The sequence below is a fragment of the Pteronotus mesoamericanus genome, unplaced genomic scaffold (assembly GCF_021234165.1).
Source record: "Pteronotus mesoamericanus isolate MK-2021 breed Mesoamerican mustached bat unplaced genomic scaffold, CSHL_Meso_final contig_349, whole genome shotgun sequence".
NCBI classification, from domain to species: domain Eukaryota; kingdom Metazoa; phylum Chordata; class Mammalia; order Chiroptera; family Mormoopidae; genus Pteronotus; species Pteronotus mesoamericanus.
Genome location: NW_026555138.1, coordinates 81127 through 104620, shown reverse-complemented (window position 1 = coordinate 104620; position 23494 = coordinate 81127). Strand labels below are relative to the sequence as shown.

Here is a 23494-nt window from a genome sequence, read left to right as displayed (position 1 = left end):
CCTGAGCGGTCCCCATCCGGTCGCGGCGAACAGTCCTGAGAAAGAGGCTGCCCAGTGCCGTTCGCGCTTTCTTGTGAGGAGTTTTGTGTCTGGAGCCCTAGGAATGTTCCCTGTGTTGTGACGTCATCGCTGTTTGTTTTTAAATCCTCGACGGTCCCCACATTTATTGACTTTGGGGGGTCAGGTGCCTGCCGTCCGCACTCCAACGGGGGGCTGCACCTGCGACCCCGGCGCGCGCCCGGCCCGGGGCCCAGCCGTCCCGGGGCACGGGCGACACCGACCACCGAGCCGCCGGGCCGCCGCCGGCACCCCACTCGGAGAGCCCCTCGTGCGTCCTCTGTGCGGCCGATTGGCTGGTATTTCCTCTTGTCCGTGGCTGGAAGTTTTCGGTTTTCAGGAAGCCCAGTTTGTTTGTTCTTTAATTTGTAAATCACGCTTCCAGTGGCGCATCTAAAAATCTCTTTGCCTAGGTCCTGGTCGCCGAGGTTTTCTCCCAGCTTTGCTTCGGAAATTGTTATAGTTTTAGGTTTATATTTAAATCTGTGATTCATCTTGGGTTCGTTTTCATTTGTGTTTTCTTTCTTCTTCTTTTTTTGAGTTCATTTTTAAGGGAAGCGCGAGGCTGAGATCAAGGGTCCTGGGGCGGGGGTGCACTTGGAAGTTAAACGGCGCAGTTCCAAGTCACCTGTGGGCCACGGGGGTGTCGGGGGAAGCAGGAAGTATTTTGACCTGAACAAAATTGAAAACACAGAAACGAGGGGGATGTGTCTTAGAGGGAAATTTGTAGCCTTGCGTGCTGGCAATACAGAAGAGTGTCTCAGAGAAGTGGCCTTAAGAGACTAGAAAAAGGGCCCTGGCCGGGGCGGCTCCGGTGGTTAGAGCATCGTCCCGTAAACCAGAAGGTCGCAGGTTTGATTCCCAGTCAGGGCACATGGCCAGGGCACAGGCCTGGGTTGCGAGTTCAGTCCCCGGTCAGGGTGCGTATGGGAAGCAATAAATCTAAGTAATTGATCCACTTCCCTTCCTCTCTCTCTCAAAAAAAAAAAAATAAATAAAAAAAGGGAAACTAGAAAAAGGGCATATTAAATACAAAGAAAGCAGAACAAAGGAAACTATAAAGATAAGAGTAGAAATCAATGAAAACAAACGCACAAAAAAACTATAGAAAAATCTGTGAAACCAAAAGCCGTTCCTTTGAAAAGATCTGCACAATTAGTAAACTTCTAGCAAGACTGACCAAGAGAAAAAGGATACAGCTTACAAATACGTGGAGTGATGGAGGAGACGGGGCGGGGGCGGGGTGGTGTTGTCACCAGGGAGAATGAGACCGGAAAACCGACACGAAGTGGCAGTTCCCTGGAGGACCCGGAGCCGCTGCTCACTCGGGGGACGAGGGTCCCGCGTTGCTGTGTGTTAGCAAAACCGACCTCAGCGTTAACGCTGTCCAGCGAAGAAAATGCCAGGCGCCTTCGCGGGCACTTACTCCAGCCCTTGAGGAACAGTTCGGACCGCCCATCCGCAACCTGCCCCAGGGAACAGCAGGGCAGGGGGCGGCGCCGGCGCGCCCCCCCCGCCCCCCCCCCGCGCCAGCCCTCGCTGCGGCAGGTGGGAGGCACCCTCGCGGGCAGCCACGGTCCCTGCGCGCCCCTCCCGTGGGCGGCGGTACCACCGGGTGCGAGAGGGGCCTCGGGGTGGCGGGCGCAGGGCAGGAGGGTTCTCGCCGGGCTTTGCTGTTCTCTGCGACCAGGAGGCTAGGCTCCCGCAGTGCTCACCCCGCCCCCGCCCCCGGACCCAGGCCACCCCCAGAGGCTGTGGGGTCGGTACCATTTCCCAGGTCCCAGGCTGAGGCGGGACGCACACTCGCTCAGGGTCGCAGGCTCCCAGGTGATGGAGCGAGACCCGGGTTGATGCCTCGGGGCTGCCTGCAGGATGGAGGGTCAGGCAGCGACTGAGGGCCGCCGGGGGCGCCAGACGAGAAGCTGCGGAGCAGGCGCAGGGCCCTGGACTGGAACCTGCAGGCAATGGGCGGGGGGCGCCGAGGGTGTGGGAAGGAGCGCGAGGGTGGACCTCGCGCCTCGCGCACCGCGGAGCCCCGGGGACCCAAGGGGGCGGCGCCTGAGCGCCCAGGGCCTGAACAGGGTGGAGTGAGACCGGTCCTGCCAGCGCCTCGAGGGGCTCCGGGAGCGTCCCCGGGAGGAGACGCCCAGTTTGGGCGCACGTAGGGACTCGGGGATCTCCGCGCTGGCGGGGGCGTTCGCGCACCTGAGGATTTGCGTCCCCGGCGGCTTCTAAGGGTGCAGACCCGGGGCCATCACCCCACCCCGCCCGTGCCAATCACCTCGCTCACTCGCATCTCGTTTGGCCGTTGCATTGTTCCGCCTGCCGGTCCGCTAAGCGCGAAAGTCCAAGATGGGCAAACACAGGAGAGCCCTGGGGCCTCTGGGGCCGCGGCGGGGCTGGCGGGGCCGAGGGGCGGGGCTCCCGAGGTCGCGACCTGGACGCTGTCCGCGGTGCTGAGCGCCCGCCGGGGCGCAGGGGCCCGGGCTCCATGGGGGCCCGCGGCGCCACGGACGCGGGCGGGCTGCTGGCGGGGCGAGGGCCTGGCGCGGGCGGAGGCGTGGCGGCGCCGGCGGGGCTGGCGGGGCCGGGGGCGGTGGCGGCGCTGGCGGGGGGCGTGCTGCTCATCGGCGCGGTGCTGGCGGGGAACTCGCTCGTGTGCGTGAGCGTGGCGGCCGAGCGCGCCCTGCAGACTCCCACCAACTACTTCATCGTGAGCCTGGCGGCCGCGGACCTCCTCCTCGCTCTGCTCGTGCTGCCGCTCTTCGTCTACTCCGAGGTGAGCATGCCCGTCCACGCGAGGACCCAGCGCGACTGGCCACCTGCCTCCCCTGGAGCCCCAAGCGGGGCGCTGCTCGGGGCGCCCCTCTGAGCCCACTCCGCTCCCGCCTTGCTGTCTGTCCGGCCTCCCTCTTCTGTCCCTCTCTCCTCTCCCTTCCTGGCTCAGCGTCTGAAACCCAAGAGGGGCCTCTGTCCTTGAAGACAGGGACCCCACAAAAGGGCGGCTCTGGCAGTCCAGCCCCGCCCCCTCCCCGCCCCCTCCCCGCCCTGCGGCTCCCAGGGCAGCCAGCTGGACGGGTCGCAGGCTCAGGACCTCCCCGGTGGGCTCCCCGGGGCCCCGGGACACGCACGTCGCTGCCCAGGCCCCAGCCAGCGCGACCAGCACGGCCGCTCTCCCTTGGGCTCAGCGGCAGCCCCGGGGGACGCGGGGGGGGGGGGGCGCGGGGCGTGAAGGGCAGAGGGGGGGAGGGGCGTCTGCGGGGTCCACAGCCCGGGAGCAGAACCGGGGCCAGGGGCCTCCACTCCAGACCAAGCCGGGGGCTTGGGCGGGTCCCCTGTGGTGCCCGCTCTGCCTTCTTGGAGGTTTGGGCAGAGAAAAGCCGCTTAGGGCCGGGCTGGGGACACCGTGTCCTGGGCTGTGGGGGAGGGGAGGCCTGGCTTTTCTAAAGCGGGCACAGTGAGTCGGCTGGGGCTGGGCAGAGGCTAGCAGGACAAGGACACACACAGCCTTCTGTTCGCTGCCCTGGGGCCCAGACGGACGTCGCAGTGCCGGCCTTAAGCCCCTAATCGGCCCGCGTCAGCCCGAGGGGATTGGGAAGGGGGGCGCCGCGGGCCCCTATGGGCCGGCTCAGGGCGCGGGGCGCGGGGCACGGCGCTGGGGCCGGCACCCTCTTCAGTCCACGTCCGCGCCCGCCAGGGACGTGGGCGTCATCATCACCCGCACCCGAAAGGCGAGGGCACAGGAGTGACACCACCGAAGTCCCCGCAGTGAGGAGTTTAACCAGACAGGCTGGCGCTCCGCTGTGCTCTGGGAGGAGAGGGGGCTGCAGGGGGACCCCAGCACCCTGAGCCCCACGTCGTCAGGGACCAGGGTCCTCAGGCCCTCATACCCCGCCCCCCCGCGCCCCCCCCCCCGCCGCCTTTCCCAGCTCTGGGGGCAGACGGGGGCGGGGCAGGGGCGGCTGGCCCGGGGTCGGCTGCGCCAGCGGCGGGTCCGAGCCGCCGTTGCTGCCCCGCCCCCTCCCGGCGGCCCAGGTGCAGGGCGGCGTGTGGCGGCTGAGCCCCGGCCTCTGCGACGCGCTCCTGGCCATGGACGTTCTGCTGTGCACCGCCTCCATCTTCAACCTGTGCGCCATCAGCGTGGATAGGTGGGCCGCCCCCCAACCCCCGCCCGGCCCCGCCCCAGCGCCCCGCCCCCCGCCCCGCGCTGCCCTCATCGTGCTCCCCGCAGGTTCGTGGCCGTGGCCATGCCTCTGCGCTACAACCGCCAGGGCCGCGGCGGGCGCCAGCTGCTGCTCATCGGCGCCACGTGGCTGCTGTCGGCCGCGGTGGCTGCGCCCGTGCTGTGCGGCCTCAACGACGCGCGCGGCCGCGACCCCTCCGCGTGCCGCCTGGAGGACCGAGACTACGTGGTCTACTCGTCCGTGTGCTCCTTCTTCCTGCCCTGCCCGCTCATGCTGCTGCTCTACTGGGCCACGTTCCGGGGCCTGCGGCGCTGGCAGGCCGCGCGCCGCGCCAAACTGCACGGCCGCGCGCCCTGCCGGCCCAGCGGCCCCGGCCCGCCGCCCCACGATGCCCGCCCGGTCCAGCGCCCGCCGCGGGCTCGCAGGGGACGCGCCGAGATCAGCGGCCGGGAGCGCAGGGCCATGCGGGTCCTGCCCGTGGTGGTCGGTGGGTGCCCGCCTGCTGGTGCGGAGGGGCGGGTGGCAGCGCCTGGGGCGGGGGGTGCTGCTGGGCCCCCGCTGACACAGCCCCCCACCGCCCCAGGGGCCTTCCTGGTCTGCTGGACGCCCTTCTTCGTCGTGCACACCACGCGGGCGCTGTGCCCCGCCTGCACCGTGCCCCCGAGGCTGGTCAGCGCGGTCACCTGGCTGGGCTACCTCAACAGCGCGCTGAACCCAGTCATCTACACGGCCTTCAACGCCGAGTTCCGCAGCGTCTTCCGCAAGGCCCTGCGCCGCTGCTGCTGAGCGTCCCCCACCCCCCATCCCCGGCCCCCCGCCCCGGCTCAGGGGGCAAGACCCCGCACGGGGAGGAGAGGTTTTGTGCAACGCACTGAACACCGAACACCTGCCCTAAACACCCGCGAAGTCTCGGAGGGGGTGCGGGTGGGTGGGGAGCGGGCCAGGGAGGGGGCGACTCTGTCCCGAGCGAAGCCCAGGCCCCAGGGACCTGCAGGTCAGGTAACCCCTCCCTTCCTTCCTTCCTTCCTTCCTTCCTTCCAAGGAAGCCCGGAGGTCGGGCCCCGCACACTGGCTCCCGGCTCAGGGTGAAGTTGCCCGGGGCTCCCCATGGCGCCCTCCCATCTCTGACGGGTCCCTCCACCCCGGCACCAGCTGCAGGGCCCCCGGCCCCGCCCAGCCGTCTGGGCCCGCAGCTTCCTCCCTGCCGTCCCCTCCCTCGGTGGGGGACAGCGGACAAGCCACCACGCAGGAGCCCAGCCCTGGGGCCGGAGGTCACCTCCGAGGCTGCCGCCTCCCATGCGGTCAGGCCCCTCCCTGACCACGTCCCAGAGGCCGCCTGGGGCTTCACAGGCTTAGAAATGACACACTGGGGCAAATGTCCCGAAAGATGCGGCCCTGAGGCCTCTGTTTGAAAGAAAGGGGGAGGTGCCCCGGCCGGTGCGGCGCGGTCGGTCGTGGCGCCGTCTGGCGCACCCAAGGGGCGCAGGGTCCCAGGGCCCGTGCCTGGGCACAGGTGTGGTCGCCGGTCCGGGTGCGCAGGGAAGGCAACCGACCGGCCAGTGTCTCCCTCTCCCCCCCCCCCCCCGTTCCTCACTCTCTAAAAACAATAATAAAAAAGCCGTCCTCGGGCCCTGGCTGTTGGGGCTCCTAAGGATACGCGTGACCTTCTGCTCCCTCCCAGGTGTGCGCTGAGCGTAGGCCTGCAAACCGGAAGGTCGCCAGCTCGATTCTCAGACGGGGCCCCCAGTTGGGTCCGAGTTCTCAGGCCACACGCAGGCTGCCCTCGCATTCCGGCCGCGGGGGGCAAGTCCCGCCTGAGGCCGGGCAGGCGCTCGGAGGCCCGAGGGGCTCGCACGGGGCTGCGCCGCCCCCCTGTGCCCCTCTCCTCCCAGGCGGCGGGGAAGCCGCCGCCGGCACCAGCCGCGCCCCGAGGTCCACGCACCCCTTGCCCCGGGCTTCCCCACGGAGGCCGCAGGGACGCTGCGGCGGCCGACCTGCCTCCCGCCTGGGAAGCTGGAGCTGGGACTGCGCCACGGTGGGGCAGGGACACTGACTTTATTGAGACACATGTATGTACACGCGTGTTACAAACACAACACACCCGTGGGTAAGGCCGGACCCTCGTGATCCAAGAGTGAAAGAGCACCGTGCGGCGCCCGGCGCCCCTGGCGCCACCTCCCGGGCCGGGCAGGGGCGGCTCTCTCCAGGGGCGCGGGCCGCTGCAAGTCTGTTCGTAACTTGGCCAGCAAGTTTCTTCGCCTTCTCCGCGTCCCCCGCAGCCGCCCAGGGGTCCTGGGCCCGCGACGGCCCGCAGCGCCGCAGAGGGGACCCGCGGGCCCTCACACGGCGACCTTCTCTATCACGCTCTCGGCCACGTGGACTTCGTCCCCCTGAACGGTGACGGCTGCCGCCTGGCCGCATATGTGCTGGTGGTCCTTCCAGTCCTGCCGGGAAGGACATGCCCGCGTCAGCAGGGGCTGCCGCCGGGCAGCAGCGAGAGGTGTCCGCCCAGGGCCACAGCCTGCGTGCCACGTGCCCCGCCTGCTGGCGCCGCCTCACGCCCCGCCTCGCTGGCTGGTGCCGAAGGGACCAGCGCTCAGGCAGACGGCCCGGCGGGGCCGCGAGTCACCGGGACCGGGGCGGAGGGGGGAGCCCAGGGCGAGGCCTCTCAGGGCCCGGCGGTGCGGCCCATGGGAGGCCGGCGGGTGCCGAGTGGGGCCCCCACCCCGCCGCCCCTGCCCCAGGGGCCACGGCCTGTTCGCAGGCGGGACGGGGCGCGGAGCACCATGCACGGCGCCTCAGCCTGGACCAGGGCTCTCAGGAGGCTGGACGGCCAGGGACCTGGGCACAGGGCGCGGGAGGGTGAACGGGAACATGCGCACCGGGAAAGACAGTCAGCGACAAGTGCGGGCAGCCCGGACGCGGGTTCCCCGACGGGGAAGCCGGATCGTTAGCCCCAGACCTGCACGGCTGCACCCGGCACAGGGCCTGCCCAGTCGCCCGCCCCGGAGGGTTTCTGTTGAGAGTGGATGGTGCTCAGATCCCTCGGCGAGTCCCCAGCCAGGGGAGGCCCCGCCCCACCCAGGGGGACGGGTGCGACCAGCAGGGGCCTACCTTGCGCTGGCAGAAGGTGGAGCAGTAGTTCACTTTGTGGCAGCCGGTGCACTCGCTCAGGGCCTCCCGGCCGCAGTTGGCGCAGGACTGCTGCAGGGACAGAGCCGTCGGCGCTGTGGGGCGCGGGCACCGCCGGGCCCCCCCGGGGCCCCGACACGCGGGCCGCCTCCAGCGCTGCCCGCGCGCACAGGCCTGTCGCCTGGAGAAAAGCTGACCTCATTTCCACCGCGTGCCCAGGACCGAGCCTGGGGACAGGATCCTCAAAGCCGTCGGGGACAGGCCCCGGCCGGCCCGGCCGGCCTGAGCGGCCGGGTGGACCCTTCCGGGCAGAGTCATCGGGCGCCCAGCAGCCCCCGCTCCGAGCCCCCCGCCCGCAGGCCTGGCGGGAATGCACGCTCTGTGTGCCGCTTCCCTAAGTGACGTGCCTGGAGCTTTCCCCCTCGACCAGCCGAGGGCCACGCGCAGGGGAGCGCCTGTCCCGGCCGACCTGGCGGCCGGACTGTGGTGATGTGTGTGGAGGGCAGCCCCGCTGTCACCTCTGGGTGTGGGGGCAGGCGCCAGACATGGCGACTGCGCGCAGGACGTGCGACGCACCCGTGACCGCCTCGCGGGCCCGGCCCTGCACGCGCACGCAACACACAGCCGGCTGCTCTCAGTTTCCGTTCTGGCTTCAGCTTCCTTCCCTGCAAAACACTGTGCTCACCACGAGCAGCACTTCCCACAAGTAACATGTTTCCACTCGTAAAACCACGGCCGTCTGCACGCCCTTCAAAAATTGGGGAGGTAACACGACACCCGGGGAACTGACTTGGTTTGACTTTAAAGGACAAAATGCTCCGGGAGGAGACCAGACCCGCCTCGGGGCGCAGAGAGCGGTCCCCGGGGAGCGGGGGTGGCGGCGCCTGGTGTCGGGGACGCCCTTCCCAGAGGAGGCCGTGGCGCAGGCAGCGCAGACCCAGCGGCCACACGTGGCTCCCGTGGGACAGGGTGCCCTTTCCGGCCACGGGCCTCCGCTCTTCTGCCCCGCTCACCAGCCGAGCTAATCACACACACAAACGCAGCGCCCACAGTCGGAGCTGGGAAAACCTCCTTAACAGCCCCGGCGGGTGCGGCTCAGTGGATGGAACACCGACCTCCAAACCAAACGGTCGCCGGTTCAATTCCCAGTCAGGGCACAGGCCTGGGTTGTGGGCTGGATCGCCAGTAGGGGGCACGCAAAAAGCAACCACACTTGGCTACTTCCCTCCCTCTCTTTCTCCCACCCTTCCCCTCTCTCTGAAAATAAATAAATAAATAAATAAATAAATAAATAAAGAGAACCCTACGCAGCAGTTTTGACTGCACTGCACTTGGTTTTTAAACTCCAACCGCAGCCGGAGCGGAGCCGACTGTGGGCACGGCCATGGGCCCAGGACGGAGGGCCCGCCCCGCCTGGCCCCGCGGCCCTCACTGTGGGGGCCCCTAACGGGCTCTTTCCCCGGGGTTATCAGGGTTTGCCTCCGCAGTCCCAGAGCTTCCCAAGGCCGAAAGCAAACGGAAGCACAAGCGCGTCCTCCTGTCCTCGGCGGCAGAGGCACGGGCTCAAGGACGGGAGAGTCATGCTCGCGCTGGCCGACGCCCCCGCCTCAGCTCCAGCTCCGCTCCCGCGGCAGAAGCCACTCTGCAGGCACGCGGGCAACGCCAGGACCCACGCGTCCTCGCCTGCACCCCCAGGTCACTGCTGTGCCCACGCTCCAGGGACGCGGCGGGGTCTCCTCCCTCTGACGCCGATGGGGTCGGAGCCTCGTCCCGGGAGCGGCTGGAGCAGGGACCCTCCCAGGTGCCCACTGTCACCGGAGAGCTCTGCACGCCACGGGATCCCGGCGCCCAGCCGCGGAGCCTCACCGGCCCCTGGGCTGCCTGGGACGCGCGGCGGCGAGCGTGGCCGGGGCCGCCCGAGGGGCTCCCTGCCCCCGCGGGAGACGGGGCCTGCGTGTCCGGGTGTCTGCGTGCACGGCCTTGCGTGGCCAAGGACCCTCCCGTCTCACGGGCCCCCCCTGGCGGGCGTGCTTGGCTTTCGGAAAAATCGGGTTTTTCTTTTCTATTGAATTTATTGGGGTGACGCTGGTTAACACAACTATGCAGCCTCAGGGGCGCCCTGCAGAGACGCCAGCTGCACGCGGTGCCGGTGCTCAGAGCCCCCAGGCTACTGACTCCCATCGCTGCTCTCCCGCTTCACCCGCCTCCTCCGCCCGCCCCTCCCGCTGTGGTCCCTGCCGCAGGTGGTTTAGCGAGGACACGGCATGCAGAGCCTCGGGGCGGCGGGGGCCAGGGCCGTGTGGGGGTGGGGGGCTGTGCGGAACTCCTCACAGGCCCGGTGGCCTCCTTGCAGGGGATTTTAGGGTAAAGGCATTTCCTGCGACTTTTCTTTCTAAGAAATGCATCAAATTACAAATGAAGTGCCAAGTCCCGCCTTCCAGGCACAGGGTGGGGAGTAGGGGAGGACCCGGCCAGCACCCTGTCACAGGACCCAGCTCAGGACCCTCCGAGAACGGAGGCGGTGGGCAGGGCTGTGGCTGTTCCCGTGGGAACCACAGCAGCTGCCACGGCTGCTGGCTCAGCACCGCCCCACCTGGGGAGGCACAGGCTCTGGCCGGCTGCCTTCCGGGCACCACCGCGCCCAACCGGGGAGGGACCGCCTCGTAAATCTCACTGGGAGCCAGAGGTCTAAGGCCAGGGAAATGGGGAACTAAAAGTCAAGAAGGTCTCCTTTTCGTTTCCTCACAGGCAAGCAGTTCAGATTTCCGCGCAGCCGCCCCGCCTGCCTGGGGCCGGGCAGGAGCCGCGCTTCGAGGGGCCACTCTAAGAGAGAACCAAGTGTCCGTTTTCAACTTCTGCTTCTTTGCGCAACCTAAGCCAGAAAGCACATCCAACAGCCCTTCCACTTTGTCCCTGAACGGCCAGGGCAGCCGTGAGGAGACCCGCTTCCCTCACCCGAGTGGACCCGTGGGCGGAAGCCGGGCCCGCGGAGCCGGCCGGTGTCCCCTGCAGGACACCTGGGCTGAGGGGCGTGAGGGAGCTGCCCCACAGCGTCTCTCCGCCTCATGTCCCCTCCCCGCCCTTTAAAATGACCCCCAAATCTGTTAGGATTATGGGGGGAAATTACAAACACCATCAACGCTTCTTCCCCTGAACAGTTCCTGATGCGTAACAGGTGATCGATAGTATCTCTGGAATCAGTGATGAATAGCCTTAATTGTTACACCACACCGATTTTTTAATCCACTTTAAAACACGCCCAGGATCTGAGGAGACCCGGCCCCAAGGCGCAGGGATGCCCCGAGCACCTGAGAAGATGCACCGCACCACCCTCCTCAAGGACACGCAAGTCGAACCCAAGACGCCACCTCACGGGCCCCTGGACGGCGGAACCAAAACGCAGGCGGCAGCAGGAGACATGGGGACGCGGGCCCCCCCACACCCTGCAGCCAGGCGTGTCCACGGTGCAGCCGTGCGGAAAGCAGGCCGGCCGCCCCCCAGAAAGTTAGACAGATGTGCGGCCACCCCGCGACCCAGAGGTCCCAACCAGCCCCGGGGGCGTGGAAGTGTGTTCAGAGCAGCCAGAGAGCAGACACAACCCACAGGGACACCGACGCTGAACGGGGCGCGTCCACACAGGGCCGGAGGGCCGCCGGACGCCGAGGCCACGGGCAGGGTGCGCCCGCCTGCCTCTGTGCAACGCCCAGGGCCCACAGACCACCGGCAGGGCGGGGCCGCCCGTGCCAGCGTCCGGCGGGGTCTCAGGGCGGTGAAATGTACTACAAGGGGAGAGCGGTGGGGGCCGCACACGCTTGTGTGTTTACTAAAAGCTACCGGGTTGTACAGGTTACAAGCGTGACTTTTATGATACGTAAATTGTACTCGTAAGCCCCGGTGGGTGAGGCTCCGTGGACTGGGCACCGGCCTGCGGACCAAAGAGCCGCTGGTTGGATTCCCAGGCAGGGCGCAGGCCTGGGTGGCGGGCCAGGTCCCCAGCAGGGGGCGCACGAGAGGCAGCCACATGTGGATGTTCCTCTCCCTCTCTTTCTCCCTTCCCCCTCTCTAAAAATAAATAAACAAAATCTTCTTCCAAAAGATCCGGACAGCAAAGACGTAGAACTGCCAACAACCGGCCACACAGCAGCGCAGCCTCACATCTGTGCGTGCGCCGCACGTCACGCTGCCGCAGGAGGCGAACACGGGCGCCGACGTGGCCGTGCCGAGGCCGCTGGGCCACCGCAGGCGGGACGCGGAGGACGGCCTGAGGTCGGACGGCCGGGAAGCGACGGCGCACGGGGGGCGGGCTCGGCCCGGTGGGAAGGGGCTGCAGGACCCACGCTGTGAGGGCGCAGCTCCGGCGACAGGCTCGCGGGCCACCAACGCCCCGAGGCTTCCCCGAGACCGAGGAGAGCCACTCGGTCCAGGCGGGCAGACGGAGGAGCCGGCGGCACACGCCGCCCTCGGAGGCGGAGAGAGGACCAGCTGGGACGCCAGCCGCTGCCCACGGCCGCCCCACCGCTTCCAGGGGGCGGGAGACCGCAGAATCCAGGCCTGCGCCATAAAACAGCGCGGCATCCGAAGACCCCCTGGAAACGACAGGCACATGAAGAAAGGAAGACGCCTCCGTAGCCAAGGGGAGAACAGGCCCCAGGAACAGGCCCTGGGGGTCAGCCAAGGCCGCCAGGGAATGCTCCGCGGACGCAAGGAGAAGAGTCCGCAGGAACAGGCCCCGGGGGCCGCTGGGGGCCGGCAGGGAGACGGACCCGCAGGAGGGCCCAGCGGGGCTCCCCGCCAGTGCGGGCCACAGGCGGGCTCCTCGCCGCAGGGCCACGCGGGAGGAGCCCCGGGGCCCAGGCGGGGGTCCCACACAGGTGCTGGGACGTGCGCGGCCGTTTTCCTACAAGTATCTCGCTCCCCAGTTCTCACCATATAACTAATGGGCCGACAGGCAATTCAGCTGTGAAAAGACAAAACCCCTCCAGCTCACAGGCCGCCTCCCCATTCGGGCCGCGGTTTCGTTTCTCCGCAGAGGAGTCAGGTGCCCCCGGCGCCTCCGGGCGCGGAGCCTGGCTGCCCCTTCGGTTTCATTTCCCCGTCAGCAGAGTCCTGACAGCTGCTCCTGTTTGCACGTTATTTATAAATCGCAGCTTCACTGCCGGTCGACACTGGCGAGCAGGTGGGCTGGCCGTGGTCTTCCGGCCGCGGGCACAAGTCCACAGGGCGGGGCCTTGCGCCAAGACTCGGTTTCTCGCTGGGAAGCCCACCCCCCACGCGGCACGAGAGGCCGGGGCCCCTCTGCGGGTGCACCGCTGGGCCCACGTTGAGGGAATAACTCTAAATCTTTTGGTCCTTAAGCTCTTCTCTTTCCCATAAGATTCAGCGTTGAGTCGGTATTAGTTTGGAATTATGTATCTATTTTAAAGAATGCATTTATTTTTAGAGAGCGGGACAGGGAGGGAGAAAGGGAGGGAAACATCCTTGTGTGGTTGCCTCTCGCGCGCCCCCCACTGGGACCTGGCCCGCAGCCCAGGCCTGGGCCCCGACTGCGAATCCAACCAGCGGCTCTTTGGTTCTCAGGCCCGTGCCCAGTCCATGGAGCCGCACCCGCCGGGGCTGGAATTATATCTTTTAAGTGTTTTAAAATTATCTCTGTAGCTGCAACATTTTTCTGTAGAAGCAACATTTTTCTTCCTTAAAAACAAATTAATCACTAGCTTATCAAGTGAATCGCCTTATAAGGCACATAAATGTCTAATCACTACGTTGTACACCTGAAGCTAATGTAATATTATATGACAACTGTAATTGAAAAATTAAAAAATTTAAAAACAGTTAATCACATATTAAGAAATCATTTAGAAAACTAAGACCCTTAAAAGTTCTTTGTTCTGATCTATGAAAAGTGGAAATAAGTGAAAATTTTTCCTTATATAGATTTGGTAGAAGAAAATCAATTTGAGCCTTGGCTGGGCAGCTCAGTGGGTCAGATTGTCACCCCAATACACCAGGGTTGCAGGTTCGATCCCGGTCAGGGTATACACAAGAATCAGCCAATAAATACATCAGTAGATGGAACAACAAATCCATGTCTGTCTCCTTTTAAAATCAATAAATTTTCAAAAAGACTTTAAAAACAGGAAATCCCTTGGACTTTGGTTCACACACCCGCGTGCACGCTGCCGGAGGGAGCGAGGAAGCCGAGAGACGCGCCCCGCCCACCGCTCCGCTCGCGGGCCCCGCCCCGCGCCGGCCCCGCCCCGCGCCCGGCTCCCAGCATCTCCCTCGCTGCACGTGGAAATGGACAGCAGCGCCCGCGACGCGGCCCTCTGTGCTGTTCCCACTCGGACCTGTCCCTGGCGTGGCGGCGCCGGCCACGCCTGAGCCCCAGTCACCAGGACCCCAGGTTCCGCCTGCACCCACGTTACCTCCTTCCGCTCGCTGTCCGCCTGCACCCTGGCCTGCGCCGCGGCGGCCTCTCGGTAGGAGCTGGCCTGCTTGGCTTGTTCAAACAGCGTCTTCAGCTGCTGGGCCGTGCTGAGCAGGGAGTTGACCATCTCTTCCAGGTACAGCCAGCTCCGCGGCTCCGACATCTCTAGCCCGTTGACCACCGCGGGGGAAACGGCTTTGGCGGGGTTGGAGGGTGGGACCGCCAGGGCCGGCAGGGAGGTCAGCACTGAGAGGTTGCGAGAGCGAGACAAAGGGCGGCGTTACCCCGGGTCCTGGCCTCCCGGAGCCCCCGCGGGGCCCCGCGCCCAGCACGGAGGGCAGGCGGATCGGCAGGCAGCCACGGACGCCTTGGGCCTGCTCAAGTGCTCCGGACGCGGCGACGCTCGGTGCCTTCCAGCTCCACACCCACCGGCTGGAGGCCGGACACGCAGAGGACAGACACAGACCCCGAGCAAGACGTGGTCACCAGCCCCCGCAGGGCCCGCCGGTAGGACAGCGACCTCTGAGAACGTGGCCCCAGAGTGGGTCTCACAAACGGAGCCCCCAGAGCGGGGGCCAGGGTGCGGGGACCGCGAAACGGGGCGGGGGCCGAAGGTCCGGTGACGGGGCAGCTGGCCTGCGGTGGGGGGCGCGGGGCAGCACCCGTGTGAGTTAGAGCGTCAGAGGCCTGGATGCGCACCATCGCTGACCAACGATGACCGCCTCCGTCTAGAGGCTGAGTCGTGGGAGGGAGCCGGGCGCCTGCGGGCTGGGTGCCGCGGGAGCAGGAAGCCTGGCCGATCGGGGTCCCTCGGCCGGAGAAGCAAGGCCCAGAGACAGAGAGGGAGGGCGTGCGACGCCCATGGTGTCTGTGGCACAGGAAGGGGAGACCGGCACACAGCCCGGGAGCAGGGGCGCCCCAGCAGCAGCGGGGGCGCCTTCCAGGGAAGAACCCTCGTCTGTAGCACAGGCTGCTCCCTGGCGACAACGCGCCCCGTGACCCGCTTCCAGCCAACGGGAGGTCCCTGGACGTGGCGCGCGGGCCCACGCCAGCCGGGCTGGCCCTCGGCCTCCCAGTGCCATCCGCTCAGAGAGCCAGGGCTCCCGGCTGAACGGAAGCCCCGACCCGAGCCGGGAACGTCTCACGGTGCCAGGAGAAGGGAAGGGGTCCAAGGAAACGGGCCAAATCGGGGGCTCTTTGGGTGACATAATGAGAGAAACAGGTTACAGCCCAGAGAGTGAAACAGGAAGCGGCGAGTCCCCATTGAAATGAAGAAGTGGGTGAGCAGGCAGCCCCCGCGGGCCCAGCCACATCCGCCCGCGCCGCCCCCGGCCCTCGGCGCTGGCAGCGCGTCGGGCAAGGGGCTGGAGCCGGGTGACGTAAGGGCGGGGAGGGTTTACACGGGGAACGGAGAGCGTGGAACAAGCAAGCAACCCCTTGGTCACACGTGTGCAAAACTGCTTCCTGGTCTGCAGCCACGAGACACACAGCCACCGGGGAGGCCCAGGGCTGGGACCACGAGGGCCTGGTGTGAGGGCGGCGGCGGCAGAAACACGGAGCCGGGAGGGGGACACCGAGGCCGCGCCAGGCGCTCGGGGGCCGGTCGGCAACCTTCCCGGGCCGCAGGGTCCCTGCGCAGCCCTCGCTGACCCTGCGGACCCACCGCAGCGGGCGCGGCCCTGACCTCGGTTGTGACGGAGAGATCCAACCAGCCCCCTTCGCCCAGGAATTCCTGCCAGGGGCGCAATGCCACGGACGCCCGCTTGCGGTGCGGGGAGCCTTTCCGCACTGACCTAGTTTGGGATGAGCCGTGGGCAGCGCAGCTTCCGGAAAGGGCGCGACCTGACAGCTGTCCTGGTAGCCGGGGTAGTGGGGCTCCGCGTGGCCGACCCTGCACGGCGGCTGCACGCCGGCTTCTTGCACTGTTGGGGAGAAGGGACAGGCAGCCGGGTCACCCCGCGGCCGGCAGCACAGACACAGACGGGGGTGGGGTGGGGGTGGGGAGCAGTGGTCGCTGAGGGACCCCTGCTGCGCTGTCCCCTGGGGCAGCGCCCCCGCCCGGACTGTGTGAGTGATGGAATCTGGGACGCACGGGGTCGGGGGGACAAAGCACGACACAGCGTTAGCCCCCACCGCCGGCCCCTCCCTCCGCAGCGTGGCTGCCGGGCATGGGTGCTGCGCACCGGGTCCCCGGCGGCCACAGGGCAGCGCAGGCGTCGCCTGGGAGCTTCCCAGGTCCCGCGGTCCGCACAGCTCACCCGCCCGCCCCCCATGCCCCAGCTCAGGCCGGCGTGGCGCCCACGTGGCTCCGGCCCAGGGAAGCCCCGGCCAGGGCCCCACGAAGAGCCGCGCTGCCCACCAGGCCGGCAGGGGCAGGCAGGTGCTGAGCCAACTCACCTGTGGCTCCCGCAAAGACGTCGCCCTGGGCCGGACTCTCCGAGATGACCGCGGTGGCTTCCACAGTGGACGCCCGGTCGAAGGTCAGGGCGCCAGAGGTAGTGATCTGTCCTGAGGGGGTCACAGTGACTGGAAAAGCAGAAGTGCTTTTTACCGCACAGCGGGGGCCGCGGAAGGGCCCCAGGGGACCGAGGCCCGAGCGGGGACGCTGCCTGTGCTGCTGTCACCTCTGCCAGGGCACGTGAGAACCAGGGACCCAGAACGCTGAGGGGAGAGAGTGGGCCTGCCCCCGGGGTGCGGGCAGGGCAGGGAGGGGAGCGGGGCCGCCACCGAGCCCGCCAGCCCCGCCGCGCCTGCTTTAAACGGGGACCCGCGGGGGACGCTAAGTGGGGACAGCCGCATGCGTGAGGAGAGGAGCGGGGACTCACAGGTGGTGGCGGCGGTGGCCGGCAGCAGCGTGATGTTCTTGGTGGCCTCCTTCTTCCCTGGGGCTGCAGGCAGCTCATTCTCCTTCTTGCGCCGCTTGTAGGGGACGAAGAGCCGGACAGGGCCGCTCTGGGGGAAAGCACAGCGAGACGGGGACGCGTGTGTGGACGCGGCTCCCGCACCGTCCGCGGGCCCGTGGGACCCGCCTCTGGTTGTCCGAGCAGCTGCTCTCAGAACTACCCCCTCTCCTTAGGCCCAAGTTCCTTACAGTGACAGAAAAGACACTTTGAAAAAGAATGTGTGAATAACGGTGCTGGACGACAAGCAAGGGCATCGTCAACGTAGCGAACGCGTAGGAATCCCTAGAGGACCGAAAACAAGCGGGGACTGAGGGAAGGAGAGAGGCGAGGCCGCCACCCAGAGCGAGCGGCAGACACTTTGTCCGCAACAGGGGAAGAGGCGCCGTGGGGATTGAATGAGAAAGCCCTGGGCCGCGACAACCGCAAACAGCGCAGGTGACGGGCGTCTTGGCGGAGAGGCCCCGGGCCTGGGTCCTCGGGACAACCGTCCTGCTGAGTGTCCCCAAGCCCCAGACAGGACCACACTCTTTTGTGGCCAGGAGGTGCTGGGGAGCGGGTCTGGTGAGCCCCATTTAGGAAGTTTGCTTTCAATTCTGGAACTTCCGTCCGATCCCCCTTGGTCATTCCCATGTCTTTATTGACCTTCCTCACCTGATGACTTACTGTCGTTACAAAAAGCTGCCGCATCTCGTGGGGCTCAGTGGACCGAGCGCCAGCCCGCGAACCAAAGGGCCGGGGCTGTGAGGCCCAGGCAGGGCCCCGGGGTGCGGGCCGGGTCCCCAGCAGGGGGCGCATGAGAGGCGGCCGCACGTTGATGTCCGCCCCCCCCCCCCCGCCCGCGCCCCTCCCTCTCCCCGCCCACTTCTCTCTAAAAATAAACTTAAAAAAAAAGTGTCTGTTTCGGGGGTTAGAAGGGTGACATTACAGGAGCTTCCCACTGTTTCGGGGCTTTTCCTTTGGTGTCCTCTGAACAACTGCTCAGGGGCCACCCACGTGCCCCAGCCAGGGCACCAGCCTCCCGAGTGACGTCTGAACCGGGAATGTCTTGATCTTCACGGGGGGGGGCGGGGGGGGGACAGGCTCACTGACTTTAGAGAGAGGGGGAGGGAGGGAGGGAGGGAGAGGGACGTCGCGCGCTTGCCTGGCTGCTGGGAACACTCCAACCAGCCGAGCCACACGCCGAGCCACACGCCGGGCCACACGCCGGGCCGGGGTCTGGGCGAGAAACCAGAAGCAGCCCCTGGGGACCCGAGGGCCCTGGGAGGCCTCAGGACGGCGCCCGGACGGAGAGGCGGCGAGGGCTGAACCGGCCACTCACCAAGGTCATGTCGTCGCAGCAGGCGGCGCAGGTGCAGGAGGCGGCGTGCGGGTTCAGGATCCCGTCCTGCAACGAGAAGGCGCCCCTCATAGAGACGAACCCCGCGGCTTCCTGCTGCCCTGCCGCCCAGCACCCCCTTCCGCGGGCCCGGCTGCCTCTCCCGTCCTGGTAGGTGCCGGCGCCACGGTCCCCTTCCCCGACTGACGCCCAGGAGGCTCAGCGGCAGAGGCCACGCGCCGCGTCCTCTGATGAGGGGGCCGACACAGAGCGGGGTCCGGGAGCTCTGGGCGGCGGCCTCGCCCGGCCCTCCCGCCGCTACACGGGCCGAAGGCACCATCGTCCCATTTGAAACATCAGGAGGCTGAGGTACAGAGGCCAAGTGACCTGCCCAAGGCACTGCCGCCCAGCGGGAGCCCGGCCGGGGCCCCAGGGCTGCCCCCCGCTTGGGACGGGGGGGGGGCACGGGCACCCGCACCTGGATGAGGCACTGCAGCGGCCGGCCGGCGTAGCGGATGCTCCGCTTCCAGTCCTTGCTGCTGGCTCTCCCGGCCATGGCTTCGAACTCCGTGGGGCTGTACCAGTTCTCCCCCTGCTTGATGCATCGGCCCCGGCCTCCTGGAGCAGCAAGGGCGGCGGTCAGTTCCCGCCTCCTGCCCGGGCCTGCGGGGCCCCGCCGACGCCGGCGCTCCCCGCGGGCTGCCGGGCAAATCCGCCTGCCTGCTGGGTCTGCCGCTGCCGCCCACGGTCACCGCACTGGGCTCACGACAGCCGCCTGCAGGTCGGCGCGCTGAGCCAGGAACGCGGCCGCGGGGCCTCTGCTCACATGGGTCACGGCGCTCTCTGTTTGCCCCCGCCGTCCCCAGGGAGCCGCGGCGGGTGCCCTACCTGAGCCCAGCCTGCTCTTGTACAACGTGCCGCTGATGTTCCGGCAGCGCACGGGCAGCTCGCTGTCGTACACCGACGGGTCCCAGTTGTACTTGCTCCCCGCCTTCTCTTGGCCGGGAGCCAGGGGCGCCGGAGGAGACTGAGGACCTTGGTAAAGAAAGCGTCCGACGGTGAGAGACCCCGATGCCCCGGAAGAGAGCAGGAAACACAGCGTCCGGCGGGGTGCTCTCAGGGGTCCCCAGAACGTCCCCTGGCTGCTGCCGCCCTTCCATTCAGGGCAGCTCTTCCTCCTTCGCAGCCCAGAAACCCCACTTTTCCTACTTAGGCTGGATGATATTTCCCTCCCAAACGAGCAGGGCAGCCCCCCGACGTGGCGCGCGCGGGTGGGCGCAGGGCGGCCGTACCTGGGGTGAGCGGCGCGGCCGGCCCCTTCAGCCCCGCGGTCTCCACGATGCTGCCATCCGTGTGCACGACGATCAGCGTGGCCTTCTCGGTGTTCAGGGTGTCCCCGATCTGCAGGGCCGTCCTGCCGGACTGCAGGGGAGAGGCTCCGTCACGCCCTCGCTGCCCTGCCGGCCGTGGGCCGGTCGCCCGGAGCTGCGGACGCGCCGCCACAGCGAGCTTCCCGGCGGCCGACGCCAACGAGGGGGTGCCTGCCACGCCTCATGGGTCCCTTCCAAAGACGTCACTGAGACTCGAGCGCAGAGCCAACCGTGGGAAGAGATGACACCAGGTCTGTGCCCTGAGCAAGCTCTCAAGATTGCGTGTCAGCCCCAGAATCAGCGTGTTCCGTGAAAGCCCCGTAACCGGGAAGCGCATGGACGTCTGCGGGAGCAGGGCCCGCGGGAGGGTCTCCCAGACGCCCGGCCTGGGATGCCTTTCCCAGGCTGTGTCCTGTCAGGGACCTCACCCAACGCCGCCAGAGACCTGGGCCGCCCAGCCGCGCTGCGGTGTGCCTCTCGGAGACTTGCTGACCGTCTGGGCCAGCCCGGCTCACCTGCCCCGTCTCTGCCAGAGCCAAGGCCCACCCTGCGCCCCCGGGCCTCTGGGCCCACGGAAGTGAGCAGAGTTTCCCGTGTCTGCGCTGAGCCCACGCCACCGTCCGCTGCCGACAGCAGGCCTCTGCTTGTGGCCTCAGAGGCACGGATGACTTGGCCCTGAGGCGCCGGGTGTCCCCACTGTGCGACCGAGACGCAAAGAAACCTACCAGCTGTGGCAAAGGCCCAGGAAACTCCCCTTCCTGGAGACTGCCCAGCCCTGGCATCTGCCGCTTGGGGACCCAGCTGTCCCCCAATCCCAGAAGGCCTCACATGTGAGAGAGAAGCGGGCGACGCGGCCGTCACAGGCACAAGGGCCACGGGGAAGGGGACGCGGCAGCGTGGTGAAGAGGTGGGCGGCCCCTGGGGCAGAGCACGCGTGGGACAGGCGGGCGCTGCGCGGGATGAGGGGGTGGGGCCCTCTCAACACGGGGGGTGGGCGGCACGGCCAGGGGAGCAGCAGGGTGGGGGCCGCGCGGGGAAGCTGGCCTCCCGCCTCGGGGACCCTGGGTGTCCTTCCGCCAGGGCTTGGGCGGGTCCCTGTGCGGCCCACACCTAATGGGCAGGGTCCCCCTCCGCGCCGGCGCCCGCCCCCCACGCGGCGCAGAGGCCCGGTCTCGCGGGGCCGCTTACCAGAACGTGTCCCGAGAGCGAGGCGGCGTTGGCCACCGACGTGGTGAAGACGTTGTCGGCCGAGGCGCCCACGTTGGCCACCGTCACTGTGGTCACCTCTGCAACACAGGTGCCCAGCTCAGCCCGGCCCCCACGCAGAGGCTGCATCCGCACCGCCGGCCGTCCCGGCCGAGCCTTCTGCCGCGGGGCCGCGCCCCCGAGAGCCCCGCCCCACCCCCGCGGGCTGTCCAGGGTCCCCAGGTTTCGCCGGCCACACCTGGCTTCTGGCCCCTTTCAGAAGAAAACCAGCACGTGCTGCAGCAGGCGCCCGGCAGACACCCACCGGCAGGCGCTCCCCGAACCCTGACTGCTCCCCTCCCTCCCTCTGGGCCCTGCCTCTCCCCTCCACCACCAGGTGCCCCTGAGCCTCCGCAGCATCCACACACCGGTGGCTGCGCCCACCTGGCCCGCGCTTCCCCTCCCGCCGCTCAGCCACCGCCTGCCCCAAGCGTTCCCTCCCCCGAGCTCTGCCTGCGCCCGACGACCACGCCCTTTGGCTCGGGCACCGCCCGGGAGCCCTTCCTAGGAGCACAGCTCCTCCTCGCGGGGCGGCGGCCCCCGGGGGTCACACAGCATCCCAGAACGCCCCGTGCCCCGGGCCGTGTCTGGCGCGTGGGAGGCGCTTAGAAACACCGCCTCAAAGGCGTTTGCACGTTCCACGCGCCCACACGCACCCCACGGCCCGGCACCCCCGTCCCATCCATGTCCACGGGCCGACCCCCGGCCGCTGTCCCACAGAACCCACGTGCAGTGGGGACCCCGTCTAAAGCCCACGCAGACGGCCCTCTGCCAAGGAGGCGGCCTCCGAGAGCACCCAGACACCCCCGAACCTCCGTAACGCGGGACAGAGTTTGAAGGCTTTAACACACACGCAACACAACTCAAGTGTCGCAGAAAAAAAATGTCAGCACACTTTTCTGACGTCACACTCAATGACGTCACGTTGCTGCACTAGGGAGAACGTGTGCGAAAAAGATAAAAACCAGAAGAAAAATTTCACGCCCACAATCCCAACATTAATCCAGAATTCAGTAATGAAAATGGAACCTGTTCCTTGCTTCTCCACGGACCCCAAACAAAACACGTGTGGACCACAGGGGCTCAGCCCCGTCCAGCCCCCGACGGCACGAGATGAACGCCCACGTGAACACACAGCAGATGTATCCTCGCATGCGCGCACACCAGGACCACACGCGCTGGGACCACACATGCCAGGATGACATGTGAGGCCACACACGCTGGGACCACACGCGCTGGGACCACACATGCCAGGATGACATGTGAGGCCACACGCGCTGGGACCACACGCAGCGGGACCAGGAGGCGGCTATCCAATTCTGAAGCCTGCGACGCTCCTTAGGGCGGCAGTCCTTGGATGTGACACCCACGTGATGCTCTCCAGGGGCGCAGGCCCTTGGCCCCAAGTCCCTGAGGAGCCCCCCGCTGGGAAGGGATGCACCCCTGGGAGAGTGTCCACCTCCTTTGGGACACGGCCTGGGGCCACCGCTACAAGGTGCTGTGGGCCACTCCATGAGGCTCCATGGGCCCCGGAACTTGAGGAGGAAGATGTTCTGTGTGTCAAGAAACAGAACGTGGGCTGGCCCCTGTGCCAGCTTCCATCTGGGAAGGGGGCTGATGGGAACGCCACCGGGGGAGGGGCGATGGTGAAGAAAAGGCGGGGACAGACAGTCAGCCGGCCTCTGGAGTCCCTGCCCCAGAAAGCAGCTGGCCTTCCCGGGCTGCGCGACCGCCGTCCTGCTACCCGGCCCCCAGGTCACACCCGAACTGGCGCCTAGCATTCAGGGTCGCAGACATGCCCACCCGCCGGCCCCTCCAGGACGGGGTCCATGTGCGGCCCCACCCCCACCCGTCAGGTCACATGCACCCCGGACAGACCGACAGGACAGGCAAGGCGAGCAGCAGGTGCCGAGAAGGCTCCGGAAGAGCACCGGGCGCTGAGCAGGAGGGGTGGACTGTCCCAAGGAGAAGGGACCGAGGAAGCAGGTGCGCGTGCAGAGGGGTGTGCAGGGGCGGCAGGGCCCTCAAGGCAGGTGTGGGGCGGGTACTGGGGGGCTGGTCATGGCGCTTGGGCAGAGTAGTTGTGTGTGGGAGAGCTGGTGCTTAGGGCAGGTGTGGGCTGGTCATTCAGCTGTGTGCGGGCAGGTGCAGGGGGTGTGTACCGGACAGGTGTGCACAGACAAGCGCAAGGGGGTGTGTGCAGGGGAAGTGGGGATTGGTCATCCTAGGTGTGCATAGGGCAGGTGCAGGGCAGGTATGCAGGACAGGTGTGGGCTGGTCCTTCAGGTGTGTGCGGGGCAGGTGCAGGGGGTGTGTGTACGCGGCAAGTGTGAGCGGGGCAGATGTGGCCCGGTCTCGCAGGGCAGGTGCGTGGCAGGTGTGTGCGTGGCAGGTGCGCGCGAGTCAGGTGCGGGCCGGCGCGGGCCGGCGGCACTTGCCTGCAAAGGCGGCGGCCGCAGCAGCCTCGTCGGGGCCGGGAAGGGCCTCGGTGCCCATGTCCATGTGCCTGGGCTCAGCGGCCATCACCGCCACAGCCGTCACCCGCCGCGTCTCGCGCTCCGCCTCCGAGTCCCCGTCCTCCTCCGAGTCCTCGTCCCTGCTGAGCACCGGCTCCTCGGCCTCAGTTCCCGCCGCGGCCGCGGCCGCCGCCGCCACAGCGGCCGCGGCCGCCACCGCCGCCGCCTCGGCCAGGCCCAGCTGCTTGGCGGCGGAGTCCGAGTCCTCCATCCGGACTCCGCCGAGCCCGCCCGAAGGCGCTGGCCGGGGCCGCCCGAAGGCCGGGATGGAGCCCGAAGCGCGCCGCCCGAGGAAGGCCGCCCGAACCGAGCCGAGCCCAGACGAGCCGAGGCCGCCCGAAGCCG

The 23494-nt window shown here is 67.7% G+C and overlaps 2 protein-coding genes across 3 annotated transcripts; one reads left to right on the top strand and one right to left on the bottom strand.

Annotated features, from left to right (window-relative positions):
- The first annotated feature begins 2471 nt into the window (after positions 1–2471).
- On the top strand, positions 2472–5027 carry DRD4 (dopamine receptor D4). The gene is made up of 4 exons (XM_054576783.1): positions 2472–2836; positions 4093–4205; positions 4289–4728; positions 4825–5027. Exons 1-4 carry the CDS (start codon positions 2549–2551, stop codon positions 5025–5027), a joined length of 1044 nt encoding a protein of 347 aa, XP_054432758.1. The 5' UTR covers positions 2472–2548.
- Positions 5028–6281: 1254 nt separating this feature from the next.
- DEAF1 (DEAF1 transcription factor) lies at positions 6282–23418 on the bottom strand. Of its 2 annotated transcripts, none has more exons than XM_054576781.1 (12): positions 23072–23418; positions 20577–20674; positions 19311–19440; positions 18907–19053; positions 18497–18636; positions 18022–18087; positions 16626–16752; positions 16198–16326; positions 15594–15722; positions 13799–14046; positions 7356–7445; positions 6282–6685 (listed from the first exon to the last, which is right to left on the bottom strand). In XM_054576781.1, the coding sequence occupies exons 1-12, from the start codon at positions 23358–23360 to the stop codon at positions 6581–6583; spliced, it is 1698 nt and encodes a 565-aa protein (XP_054432756.1). In that variant the 5' UTR covers positions 23361–23418; the 3' UTR covers positions 6282–6580. The 2 variants fall into 2 exon arrangements, with proteins under 2 accessions (XP_054432756.1, XP_054432757.1); XM_054576782.1 differs by having other exon boundaries at positions 7356–7442.
- Positions 23419–23494: the final 76 nt, after the last annotated feature.